Source organism: Pelophylax lessonae (genome assembly GCF_965119305.1).
Source record: "Pelophylax lessonae genome assembly, chromosome: 10".
NCBI classification, from domain to species: Eukaryota; Metazoa; Chordata; class Amphibia; order Anura; family Ranidae; genus Pelophylax; species Pelophylax lessonae.
Window position 1 is genome coordinate 10,788,698 of NC_138777.1, and position 14,163 is coordinate 10,802,860.

At 49.0% G+C, this 14,163-nt stretch overlaps 1 protein-coding gene across 1 annotated transcript in view; it reads right to left on the reverse strand.

The window, feature by feature from the left end:
* Nucleotides 1-14,163, reverse strand: part of PRMT3 (protein arginine methyltransferase 3) — a 259,529-nt gene that overhangs the window by 64,245 nt on the left and 181,121 nt on the right. Inside the window, exon 14 of the mRNA XM_082270530.1 lies at nt 11,881-11,967. Coding sequence (XP_082126656.1) covers nt 11,881-11,967 — 87 coding nt within the window. The remainder of the gene's footprint in view (nt 1-11,880; nt 11,968-14,163) is intronic.

Here is a 14,163-nt window from a genome sequence, read left to right on the forward strand (position 1 = left end):
TCTGACAGTGGGGATGGTGTGTTCAGGGTGATGAGCTGTGTTGCTTTTACGCCAAACATAACGTTTTGCATTGTTGCCAAAAAGTTTGATTTTGGTTTCATCTGAGCAGAGCACCTTCTTCCACATGTTTGGTGTCTCCCAGGTGGCTTGTGGCAAACTTTAAATGACACTTTTTATGGATATCTTTAAGAAATGGCTTTCTTCTTGCAACTCTTCCATAAAGGGCAGATTTGTGCAGTATACGACTGATTGTTGTCCTATGGACAGAGTCTCCCACCTCAGCTGTAGATCTCTGCAGTTCATCCAGAGTGATCATGGGCCTCTTGGCTGCATCTCTGATCAGTCTCCTCCTTGTATGAGCTGAAAGTTTAGAGGGACGGCCAGGTCTTCGTAGATTTGCAGTGGTCTGATACTCCTTCCATTTCAATATTATCGCTTGCACAGTGCTCCTTGGGATGTTTAAAGCTTGGGAAATCTTTTTGTATCCAAATCCGGCTTTAAACTTCTCCACAACAGTATCTCGGACCTGCCTGGTGTGTTCCTTGTTCTTCATGATGCTCTCTGCGCTTTAAACGGACCTCTGAGACTATCACAGTGCAGGTGCATTTATACGGAGACTTGATTACACACAGGTGGATTCTATTTATCATCATTAGTCATTTAGGTCAACATTGGATCATTCAGAGATCCTCACTGAACTTCTGGAGAGAGTTTGCTGCACTGAAAGTAAAGGGGCTGAATAATTTTGCACGCCCAAATTTTCAGTTTTTTATTTGTTAACAAAGTTTGAAATATCCAATAAATTTCATTCCACTTCATGATTGTGTCCCACTTCTTGTTGGTTCTTCACAAAAAATTACAGTTTTATATCTTTATGTTTGAAGCCTGAAATGTGGCAAAAGGTCGCAAAGTTCAAGGGGGCCGAATACTTTCACAAGGCACTGTATATTATATATATATATACACACACACACACACGCATATATAAATAAATAAAATGTTTGGGGGTTCTAAGTAATTTTCTAGCAAAAAATACTGATTTTAAGCTGAAAGCAACAAATGCCAGAAAAAGGCTTAGTCTTTAAGTGGTTAAACTGCCCTCATTTGCAGACAAAGTTCATCATTTGATCTCTAAAAGAACCAAATGATACAATGTTTGTTTTATCACTACAGCGCTGAGCAATGTTGTGATAAACTTTGCCGGCTGCTTTTTTTTTTTGACAGCTGTGGGCAGAGAACGGCTCTGCACTTGTTATATGAATCGCGGAAATGCCTGATTAAGATTGTGAGGGAGGTGGAATTGCAGTTTTTTTTAACTGTTAATCGTGTAGCTCTACCCTCTCTTCTTGTGTAGGGCACCTTTGGGATAAACTGGAACAAGCCAGGTCTTCTCATCCAATATCTCTGTAAAGATATGGTGTGACCAATTAATGTGGAGGACCTCAAGCTGGGCTTCTGATTCCTGACTTCAACCTTACTGAACATCTTTGAGATGAATTGGAATGAGCTAGGTCTTCTCATCCCATAAAAAAAATGGGTTAACCGCTCTGGGGTGGAGGAGATTGAGTGTCCTGCACAGAGCCATGGCCTCAATCCTACTGAACACCTTTGGGAAGAATTAGATTGTGAGCCAGGTTTTCTCTTCAAACATCTCCATAAAAACATGGGTTGACCAGTTTGGTGTGGAGGAGCTTGAGTGTCCTGAACAGAGTCCTGACTTGACTAGATGGGGAGCCAGGTCTACTCGTCCAACATCTATGTAAAAACATGGGTTGTCCAGTTTGGTGTGGAGGAGCCTGAGTGTCCTGCACCGAGTCCTGACTTGACTAGATGGGGAGCCAGGTCTACTCATCCAACATCAGTACCTGACCTGACAAATGGGCACCAATTCCCACAGACACTCCAAAATCTTGTGGAAAGCCTTCTTAGGAGGGTGGAGGTTGTTATAGTCTGTACAAACTGCAACTAGCAGTACCTTGGTATACATCAGCCTTTGTCATCCAGTGTGCCCAGGCACCCTGGGGTGCCTTGAGGTTTCTTCAGGGGTGCCTTGGCAAAATGCCCAAAAATTGTATACAAGCCAGCAGGTGGATCAAGCCTGCCTTTAGTTACAAATGACCACAGGTTTTCATTATGTACCATCATGACTAGACACTGGCAAAGTGTTGCGAGGCATTTAGCTCGCAGGCCAGCCCCGGTCCGGTGAAGCTATGTCGCGGTTCAACCTAGATTAATCAGCCCGTCACCCAGTCCGGCAATTGATCTAAAAAGAAAAAATTTGCCAGGACCAGAGATCCCAGCAAGGAACTAGGTCCTTACACCTGACCCAGGACGATGTCACGTATGACGAAACCAGTCGGGCGGTACCGGATGCACAGCTGTCACGCCCCCTAGACGCCGGCTTTTTGACCTATACACGCGGGACGCCGCGGTCTGCCTTTGTCTTTTTGATGTGCCTGCTCCAAGTCGGCTCACTGTAAGTGCAATCTGTAAATAAACGTCTTATGTGTTTTTAATGGGATTACGCTATGTGCCTCTCATTTCCCTCCATACACATGTGATATCATCTTTGGAGTCCATAAGCCTTACATGGTGCAGCAGAGCATACTTGATTTCCGGATTCCTGTAAGATGCGTTACACTGGGTCCTACATCTAAGCGTTGTCACGGAACCATGAACCAGACGTACAACAACAGATAAGTGAAAATAAGACAGCTTTATTGAAAAACAAGCTATAAAGCAAAAGTCCAAACGGATGGCGAAACCGATGCAGAGTCTTGCAAAGCCAGGGGTCAGGAACCAGCAGGGTAGTCAGACGAAGCCAGGATCAGGAACCAACAGGGTAGTCAGACGAAGCCAGGATCAGGAACCAACAGGGTAGTCAGACGAAGCCAGGAACAGGAACCAGAAGTAGCAGCAGTCTTAGTAGCATGTGAACACAGGAGGACCAAGCAGGGAACTGAAGCCACAGACCTCCTATATATATGAGCTAGGCATCCAGCTCCTCCCAGTGGGAAGGAGGAGCTGCAGGGTGGGAGGCTACAAGAAACCCAGAAACCAAGATGGCCGCCAGCACATGTCAAACGAAGGAGAACAGCAAGAAGGTAAGACCATGACAGTACCTCCCCCTCAAGGGCCCCTCCTCCGCGAAGTAAAGAACGGTTTCTGAGGGAAGCGTGCGTGAAAGGCTCGGAGCAAGGCAGGAGCATGGACATCTGCGGAGGGAACCCAGGAACGCTCCTCTGGACCATAACCACGCCAATGAACCAAAAACTGCACCCGACCGCGGACCAGGCGTGAGTCCAGGATATTGCTCACCTCATACTCCTCACGATTGCCCACTCGGACCGGACGAGGCCGAGGAACCGAGGAAGTGAAACGATTACACACCAGAGGCTTCAACAGGGAGACATGAAACACGTTGGAGATCCGCATGCCAGGAGGAAGCGCAAGGGCATAGGCTACCGGGTTTACCCTACGAAGCACTCGGAAGGGACCAACAAAGCGAGGCGCCAGCTTGGGAGTGGGCACTCGAAGGTTGAGGTTGCGGGTGGACAACCATACACGGTCTCCGGCCTGGTAGGAAGGAGCAGGCGCTCGTCTGCGATCAGCCTGGAGTCTCTGGCGCTGCGCAGAGACCTCAAGGGACTTCTGGATCTGTACCTAAGAAGCACGTAGGACGGAAAGGTGATCCTCCACAGCCGGAATATCCTGGGGAGAGAATACCTCCGGTAACACGGCAGGTTGGAACCCATAGTTGGCCATGAAGGGAGACGTCCCAGAGGAAGAGTTCACCGCCGTGTTCCTGGCAAACTCAGCCCAAGGCAGGAGGTCAACCCAATTGTCTTGGTGATCGGAGACATAGCAACGAAGGAATTGCTCCAAGGCCTGATTGGATCGTTCTGCGGCCCCATTGGACTGAGGGTGGTAGGCCGAGGAGAAGGAGAGATGAATCCCCAACTGGGAGCAAAAGGCGCGCCAGAACCTGGACACAAACTGACTCCCCCGATCCGACACAATCTCCTTGGGCAAACCGTGCAACCGGAAGACCTCCCTGGCAAAAATCGTGGCCAACTCCTGTGCAGAGGGTAACTTCTTGAGAGGAACACAGTGACACATTTTGGAAAACCGATCCACAATCATGAGAATGACCGTATGGCCTCGGGATGCAGGGAGGTCCACAATGAAATCCATCCCCAGGTGTGACCATGGGCGCTCCCCGGTGGCTAAGGGTTGCAGAAGGCCCAACGGAAGGTGCCGAGGGGACTTACTCTGGGCACAAACGGAGCATGCCGCTACATATGCGGCGATGTCGGAACGTAGGGAAGGCCACCAGAACAGACGTGAAACAGCCCAGGACAGCTGATTCTTTCCAGGATGCCCCGCGGTCTTGGAGTTATGGTAGGTTCGCAACAACCGAGTGCGCAACTCCTCAGGCACAAAACATCTGCCGTTGGGTCTCCCAGAGGGAGCACCAGATTGAGCCGCCAAAATCTGCTCACCCAGGGGAGAGGTCAGGCTGGTGCGAATGGCAGCCAGGATCTGATTCGGAGGTATGACCGAAGTCGGAATCGACTCCTCCCTGGACAGGTCGGAGTACTGCCGTGATAAGGCATCAGCCCTGATGTTCTTGGAACCGGGTAGGTAGGAGACCACGTAATTAAAACGTGACAAGAACAGAGCCCATCTGGCCTGACGTGGTGTCAATCTCTTGGCCTCAGAGAGGTAGGTCAGATTCTTGTGGTCCGTCAGGATGAGGACCGGAACCACCGAACCCTCGAGCAAGTGCCTCCATTCTTTAAGAGCCTGCACGATGGCCAATAACTCCCTGTCACCAATCTGGTAGTTGCACTCCGCGGAAGACAGTTTCCGGGAGTAAAACCCACAAGGAAGCAGAGGACCCTCTGGTGTTCTACGCTGAGACAGAAGGGCGCCTACTCCCGTCTCAGACGCGTCCACCTCGAGGACAAAGGGCAACCCAGGGTTGGGATGCGACAGAATCGGAGCCGACACAAAGGCGGACTTTAGAGCCTCAAAAGCTCGGATGGCCTCGGGCGGCCAGACCTGGGAATTACTGCCCTTCCTGGTCAGATCCGTGAGAGGCTTGGCCAGCATGGAAAAGTCCCTGATGAACTTCCGATAATAATTGGCGAAGCCCAAAAAGCGCTGCAGGGAGCGAAGACCACTGGGCTGGGGCCACTGTAAGACAGCCGAAACCTTCTCAGGATCCATGGAGAACCCCTCAGCGGAAATGATGTAACCTAAGAAGGTTACCTGGGATCGGTGAAATTCGCATTTCTCAAGCTTACCGAACAGCTTGTTCTCTCGTAACCGTTGCAACACTCGTTTGACATCCAGAATGTGGGTCTCCATGGACTCAGAATATACCAAGATGTCATCCAGGTAGACCACCACACACTGCTGCAACAGGTCACGGAAAACATCGTTGATGAATTCCTGAAAGACTGCGGGCGCATTGCACAGCCCAAAGGGCATAACCAAGGATTCATAATGACCGGTCCTGGTGTTAAACGCGGTCTTCCACTCATCGCCCGCCTTGATCCTTACGAGGTTATATGCCGCCCTCAGGTCGAGTTTGGTAAAGACCGTGGCCCCTTTAAGGCGATCGAACAGCTCGGAAATCAAGGGTATCGGGTAAGCGTTCTTGATCGTGATGCGATTGAGACCCCTGTAATCGATGCAAGGCCTCAACTCACCGCCCTTCTTTTTCACAAAGAAAAATCCAGCCCCTGCCGGGGACGAGGATTTGCGAATGTGTCCACGTGAAAGCGCCTCCCTCACGTACTCCTCCATGGCCTCATTCTCCGCTACCGACAGTGGATAGACTTTGCCACGAGGAGGAACGGCACCAGATTGTAACTCGATGGCACAATCGTATGGGCGGTGCGGAGGTAGGGCAATCGCGCGCACCTTATCGAATACATCCCGGTACTCCTCGTATTCAGGGGGCAACAGAGAGTCCGAGGAAGTACACAGCAACTTGACAGGCCCATGGATGCAACTAGTCCCACACTGCGGTGACCACGAGAGGATCTCGGCCGATCTCCAATCGAAAATCGGATTATGCTCCTGGAGCCAGGGGTACCCCAAGACCACCGAGTAGTGTGGAGACGAAATAACCTGGAAGCAGACCGACTCTCTGTGGACGGCACCAATGGCTAACCCCACTGGAAGGGTCTCATGAGTCACGTGTGGCGGCAGAAGGGGTCTGCCGTCTATCGCCTCAAGAGCCAGAGGAGAACCTCGAGCCTGCAGAGGAATGGAATTGGTGGCAGCGAACACACTATCAATGAACAAACCACCAGCACCAGAGTCCACCAACGCCTGGGTCGTCACCGAGCCCCCGACCCAGGAAAGGACAACAGTGATCAGTGGTTTGTCAACACGGGAAACCGGGGACGAGGAGACTCCACCCAAGATCTGCCCCCGACAGGATCTCAGGTGCGAGCGTTTCCCTGGACGGTTCGGACATGCCAACCGAAAATGCCCACCGAGACCACAGTACATGCATCGGCCCTCGCGTCTCCGGAGTACCCTCTCCCCCTCGGACAGGCGAGCAAACCCCAGCTGCATGGGTTCACCCCCAGACAAGTCATCCCCAGGAGGCGTGGGAGGAGAGGGAGGCACGGGTGGGACAACAAAGGTAGGCGCCAATCTGTTAGGAGGCCTCCGCAGACTCTCCTTAAAGGAAGGTCTCTCCCTGAGTCTGGTGTCAATCAAAATCAGGAAAGAAATAAGAGACTCGAGCTCCACTGGTAGGTCCTTAGCTGCAACCTCATCCTTCAAGGCATCCGAGAGACCATGAGAGAAAGCAGCGACCAGAGCCTCATTAATCCAGCCCACCTCTGCTGCCAGGGTACGAAACTCAATGGCGTATTCAGCTACGGATCGTGAACCCTGTCTGATGGACATAAGGAGCTTCGCAGCAGAGGCAGCACGAGCCGGCACATCGAATACCTTCCGAAGAGAAGCAACAAAACCGGAAAACTCGGCAACCACCGGATTGTTGTTCTCCCATAAAGGGCTGGCCCAGGCCAAGGCCTTGTCCGAGAGCAGCGAGATTAAGAAGCCCACCTTTGATCTCTCAGTAGGAAAGGCATGTGGCAGCAACTCGAAATAAATGCCCACCTGGTTAAGGAAACCTCGGCACTGAGTTGGCTCTCCCCCAAAGCGCTGTGGAAGGGGGGCAGAACCGCACATACCCCGAAACACCGCGGGCGCAACAACAGGTGTCGGGGTAGACTCTGGCGCAACAACCGGAGCGGCAGTAGGAGCGGACCCAGGAGCGACAACCGACCCATCGGCAACGGGAGCGAAATGAACCGTGCGTTCAAGCAGGGTTTGCAACGCCACGGCGAACTGACCCAACAGGTGATCCTGCTGATCAAGTCTGGCAACCAGCGTGGGTAGGGAGGATGGCCCTGTACCGTCAGAATTCATGGCTTGGTCCTAATGTCACGGAACCATGAACCAGACGTACAACAACAGATAAGTGAAAATAAGAAGGCTTTATTGAAAAACAAGCTATAAAGCAAAAGTCCAAACGGATGGCGAAACCGATGCAGAGTCTTGCAAAGCCAGGGGTCAGGAACCAGCAGGGTAGTCAGACGAAGCCAGGATCAGGAATCAACAGGGTAGTCAGACGAAGCCAGGAACAGGAACCAGAAGTAGCAGCAGTCTTAGTAGCATGTGAACACAGGAGGACCAAGCAGGGAACTGAAGCCACAGACCTCCTATATATATGAGCTAGGCATCCAGCTCCTCCCAGTGGGAAGGAGGAGCTGCAGGGTGGGAGGCTACAAGAAACCCAGAAACCAAGATGGCCGCCAGCACATGTCAAACGAAGGAGAACAGCAAGAAGGTAAGACCATGACAAGCGTGTGTGGCCGTTCCATTAAGTTGGAGGCCTCAGCTTCTGGTAAGCTGCCACTTTGATTGTATTATCACGAATGTATTCCTACCTTACCTTGGGATTCAAGCCTCCCGCTCTGACATCAACTTTCTGGGACTTGTACTTTGTTATTGGATCACTTATGGACTTTTTAATTTGTGGTTATTCGTTATAATCATATTTTCACTGATTTGATTACACCAATCTTTATCATTTCTTTGTGTATTCAACTCCATTTATTATATATACTATATGGATATGCCATATTTGTTAGCGCTGCACTATTTTGGTTTTATACCTTACTCCTGACTAGGTAGAAAAAAACTTGAGTACCTATAGCAGAGAGAGGGCGTATACCACCCTGGGACTGCCCATAGGCGTAGCCAGACTTTTTATTTGCCTGGTGTCCTACTCCTGTAGGGGGCAGTATAACCCAATGGTTAAGAAGATCAGGAGCTGTGCCCGTCAATGAACAAAGGAGAAAATCAGATTTTTTTTTTTTTAAATCATGGATTTTTATCCCCCCCTGTATAATATACTGACCTGTGCCAGCACCCTCCGTTACACACTACCAGACACGAAGCTTCGGGAGTGACGCACTCAGACACATATGTATGATGAAAGCACTACTAATTTGATTTCCTCTTTTTAGCATCTTAAGCACAAATATACAAAGCAGGATATGACTGGGCAATATTTCCATTAATCACTTGCCGACCAGTCACTGGGACTGTACTGCGGCAAAGTGGCTCGATTCCGTCCAGCGACGTAGACCTACGTCGCTGGACTCCTCCCCTTGTGGGCGGCGCATGCGCGCCGCCGGAGTCTCGCCCCCGCTGTTTTCAGTCACAGCGGGAGTCGGGCCAGGGGAGGAGCGGCAGTGGTCACCGCCACTCTTCCCCGATCGTCGGGGATCGAGTTTGGAGATCCGCCCACTTGTGTAAACAGAGCGGGCGGATCTCCTAAGTGACAAACAGTGACAGATTGCAGGGTTCAGCATAGCTGAACCTGCGATCTGTCCCTGTGTCACTCAGTCACCTCCCCCCCCCCACACACGTTAGTAAGCTATTATTGTGATTTTTTTTACCAAACATAGGTAGCAGAAAACAAATTGGCCTAAAATTTTAAAAAATTTAGATTTTTACATTTTTTGGGGGGGAATTTCATATAAAAAAATTTGAAAAATATTGTTATTTTTTCAAAATCTACTCTCTTTTTTTGTTTATAGCGCAAAAAGTAAAAATCGCACAGGTTATCAAATACCACCAAAAGAAAGCTCTGTTTGTAGGAAAAAAAGGACGTAAATTTAGTTTGGGTATGGCGTTGCATTACCGCGCAATTGTCAGTTAAAGTCGCACAGTGCTGAATCGCAAAAAGTGGCCTGGAAGTAAGACAGCAAAATCCTCCGGTGGTAAAGTGGTTAAGTACAAATATACAAAGCAGGATATGACTGGGCAATATTTCCATTAAAGCGGAGTTCCGGCCTCAAAATCGAAAAAAAATCGATTTTGGGCCATCCGCTTGCTGAGCGTCACCTGAAAAAGAAATGGATGCTCCCGATTTTTTTTTATGTTCACTTACCTTGTTATAGAAGAAAATATACTCCCCTTCCTTACACTTCCTCCCTCTGTGGCCGCGGCCCACGCCATCACTTCCGGCTTGCGATGACTTCTGGGAGCTGAAAGTCATCGCTCCCAGGAATCAATGCAACTGCACCGGCCCCGCTCGTCACTTCCGGTGCGGGCGTGGCATTCCCTGCTAAACAGCTTCTGTGCAGGGATGCCGCGACTGCACCGGAAGTGACGAGCGGGGCCGGTGCAGGGCATTCTGGGAATTCAACGTCACCGAAGAGGACGCAGAAGAGGACACGCTGGCTTCAGCTGCCCACACCTGAGATGGCAGCGCTGGAGAAGACATTTTCAAGGTAAGTATTTCTTCTAAAAGGTAAGTGCGACCCGGGACAGTTCAGAGGCTATCCATTGTGGAATGTACTAGCCCTGACTGTCCCGGGGGTATTTTTATCTAAATTTGACCCCCGAGGCCGGAACTCCGCTTTAAACCAATAGAGATTATCTACCTATAGTTTACCACCAATAGGGGACAGACCTGTTTATTTGTGTGTATATATATATATACCCCAAACATATTCACCATCCAATCATGAAAATACCATTATCAGAACATAAACTTATTATTCAGGAGCATACTGAAAGAAGTGCTTAATAAAGCAATATTAGTTGTCATAAAATATTCCACTATATAAGCAAGTTTCTCTTTTTCTACTGAAGCCTCTGGGCACAGTGCCAGGCAGTGCCGGGACAAGGTCATCCAGGGCAAAAATGCCAAACTGCACCCCCCCCCATTCACTTATGGTTACAGTCAGGATGCCCTCATCCCTGCAATAAACCAATGCGCCCAGGGCAGCCTCCCCTCCTGCCCACCCCTCGTCCCGGCCCTGGTGCCAGGTTATATTTCTTAGCATTGTTGCTACATACGATTATTGTAATAAGCCAGAGAAAAGAACAAGTTAACCAGTTCTGGACCGGAAAGGATTTGCCCCCTTAATGACCGGCCCATTTTTTTTTTTGCAATTCGGCACTGCGTTACTTTAACAGAAAATTGCGCTGTCGTGCGACGCTGTACCCAAATAAAAGTGATTTCCTTTTTTTTTTTTTTTATCACAAATAGAGCTTTCTTTTGGTGGTATTTGATCATTTTTATTTTTTGCACTATAAACAAAAAAAGAGCGACAGTTCTGAAAAAAAAAACAATATTTTTCACATTCTGCTATATAAAATTCCCAATTAAAAAAAAAATTAAAAATCAAATTTTTTCATCATTTTAGGCCAATTTGTTTTGTGCTACAAATTTTTGGTAAAAAAAAAGAAAATCGAAATAAGAGTATTTTGATTGGTTTGCGCAAAAGTTATCGCATCTACAAACTAGGGGAAAGATTTATGTCATTTTTATTTATTTTTAACTAGTAATGGCGGCGATCTGCGATTTTTAGTGGGACTGCGAAATTGCGGCAGACAGATCGGACCCCTGACATTTTTTACACTTTTTGGGGGGACCAGTGACATTACTGCAGTAATCAGTGCTAAAAAGATGCACTGTTAGGGCTCTTTCACACGGTCCGCATTCCGTTGTGGACCGTGCTCTGCTCAGCGGGGATCGATCCGCCGATCCCTACTGAGCCGGCGGATGACAGCTCCGTCTCCGCACTGTGTGCGGAGAGGGAGGTGTCAGAGCCCCGCTGCTGTGACACATCAGCTCCGCGGATGCGGATGGCAGCGGGTGTCAGCGGACATGTCACCGCTGACATCCGCTGCTCCATAGGGCTTGTAGGGCATCCGATCAGATCCGCCTAAAAAACTGACAGGCAGATCTGATCGGAACGTCCGTGTGAAAGAGCCCTTACTGTAATAATGACACTGGCAGGGAAGGGGTTAACCTAGTGGGTAATCAAAGGGTTAAGTGTGAGCCTAGAGGAGTGATTCTAACTGTGGGGGGCTTGGCTTGTGAAATTATCATAGAGACCTGTGTTCCTATATAGAAGGATCACAGGCGCTCTGTGATCATTCCAGAGAGAAGAACGGTCAGATGTGTTTACAACAGCCGACCGTCGTTCTCTCTCAGCGGGAAGCGATTGCGGGTGTCAGGCGGCCGTGTAACGGCATCCCCGCTGCCTAGTGGGGGCGGGAGCGCGTTCCCCCCCCCCCCCCCCAGCGCGAGACGGGCGTAGAGCTACGTCGGTTCGCGCAGGAGAGCCAGGAAAACTGCGGCAGGCGGTCGGGAGCCGAATAAAAAATGTTAAGAGAGCACCCTTACACTAATGCATGTCAGATTTCAGTTTACTGTACTCAGACTGCTACAAGCTGAATCCTGATTGGCTAGGAAGGGTTACTGCATTTGGGAAAAATTTAAGACAGGAGGCAAGAAAAAAAAATAAAATAAATAGTTCTTACTGTACAAACTCCGTCCTTCGTTATCGGCAGCGAGAAATCTGAGGAAAAATCCAGATCTTTCACAGTTGTCGTCTGGCAATTGATATCCTGAAAGAGGGTGAAAGAACAAAAATGAAACCCCAAAAAAGTGTACAGCTTAATTCCAATTTTCGAAGAGAATAAAATAAAAAGAAAAAACAATACAGCGTATACAATTGCTACACAAATCAAATTGTAATTCAATGTTATTAAAAATTATCTTTTCCTCTTCCACCTGCAGCCACTGTAATTTTCTTTCAAATGCAATATGGCCACCTGGAGGCGCTCTATACACAGATGGTATACAGAATGCAGCCCAGATATGTCATTTCCTGTGTGATTGGCTGACTGATTTTCCCAGAAGTCTGCACTAAAATACAAGTCAGATGTTTGGCATCCCATGCAACATAAATGTCCTTTTTGCTGAGATACTCCCGATGTTTGGCATCCCCTGCAACACAAATGTCATTTTTGCTGAGATACTCCAGATATTTGGCATCCCCTGCAACACAAATGTCATTTTTGCTGAGATACTCCCAAAGGGAAATCCAGCCTAAAGGGATGCAGACCCTGCCGCTTTCCTCGGGGCCCTGCAGGTGCAGCAGCTGATTGATAATTATAAAGTTACTTCCAGTCACATTCACTTCGCACATGGGCACAGAGAAACAAACAGCTATTTCTTTGGAACAACAAAAATGTAGGAATCTGCAACAAAATTTGTTAGAATCCCTGCAATGTACAGAGATCACCCAGAGGGGAGGGGTTTTATTTTTCAACAAGAGTGGAGTTGCTCTTTAAAAAAGAACCAAGGAGTGAATGAGGGTCACATCCACACATTATAATAAATCCATTTCATAACACAGAATGAGAAACCATTCTTACACATTGCTGGGTGTTCTCACTGGAAGGCTCAGTTCCAGGGCCCGGAAAGGGGTGGACAGAAGGGGCTGCTGCCCTGGGCACTGTGGTATCATGTGAGGTGGGGGGAGGATTTGTGTTGGGAGGGAAAATTTGGAGGGTGGCAGAGGATAAGTATTGTTCTAGGAGGGGGAATTAGGGATGTGCTAGGAATGGTGATTTGGGGGGGGGGGAGGGGTTGGGAGAAAATAATTTGTGCTGAGAGGGGGGATTTGAAGGGAAATTTGCTAGGATGGGTTATTTTTTTATTTTTTTTTTGGGGGGGGGGGGGGGGGTTGGGAAGAAAGAGAAGTTGAGCTTGGAGGGGGATGGGGTATTGCAGTGGTCCTCAACCCTGGTCCTCAGGGCCCACTAACAGGCCAGGTTTGCAAGAAAACTGAAAACTGAAATACATCACAGGTGATATCATTTGCTGCTCAGTGATTGCAGTATTCTAGTCTGCATCTCCCCAAGGGAATACCTAAAATCTGGCCTGTTAGTGGGCCCTGAGGACCGGAGTTGAGGACCACTGGGCCATGATATCTTGTGAGGTGGGAGGGCACCACAAGGAGATTGGGGAAGGATTTGTGTTGGGAGGGGAAATTTGGAGGGTGGCAGAGAATAAGTATTGTTCTGGGAGGGGGAATTAGGGGTGTGCTAGGAATGGTGATTTAGGGGGGGGGGTTGGGGTGGATGGGAGAAGAGAATTTGTGCTGAGAGGGGGGATTTGATGGGAAATTTGATGGGTAGAAAATTTGTGCTGGGATGGGTTATTTTTTTCATGCTAGGAAGGGGGACTTGTGCTAGAAAAAGTGATATGGTAGAAGGGGGGAGGGAATTTATGCTAGGAATGGAAATTATTTTATTTTTTTGGGGGGGATTTGTGCTAGTAGGGATGATTGGGGAATTTTTTTGCTAGGAGGAGAAATTTAGGAGTGAGGGATTTGTGTTAGGAGGGGGGGTTTGAAGGAGGGTAGCCCAAAGGGGTTGGAGTTGTCCATAGGGGGTGTACAGGTGTAAGAGCTGAACTGGTTAAAGAGGAAGTAAACCCTCCTCGGGAAGTTGTACCTATAGGTAAGCCTATATTAAGGCTTACCTATAGGTACTGTAAATATCTCCTAAACATGTACCGTTTAGGAGATATTTACCTTTAATGCAGCCAGTGACGTCACTGGCGCATGCGCTCTGAAGGAACGGCTGATCGTGCCGTTCCTTCAGAGCCCCGTGCCGTGACCGTCGGCTCCCGCGCGCGTGCGCGGGAGTGACGTCACCGCGGCTCCGGCCAATCAGATGGCCGGATGCCGCGATCCCGGAAGACGGGCGACAGAACATGTCGCTCGTCATACAGGTGAGTGAGCGGCACGGCGG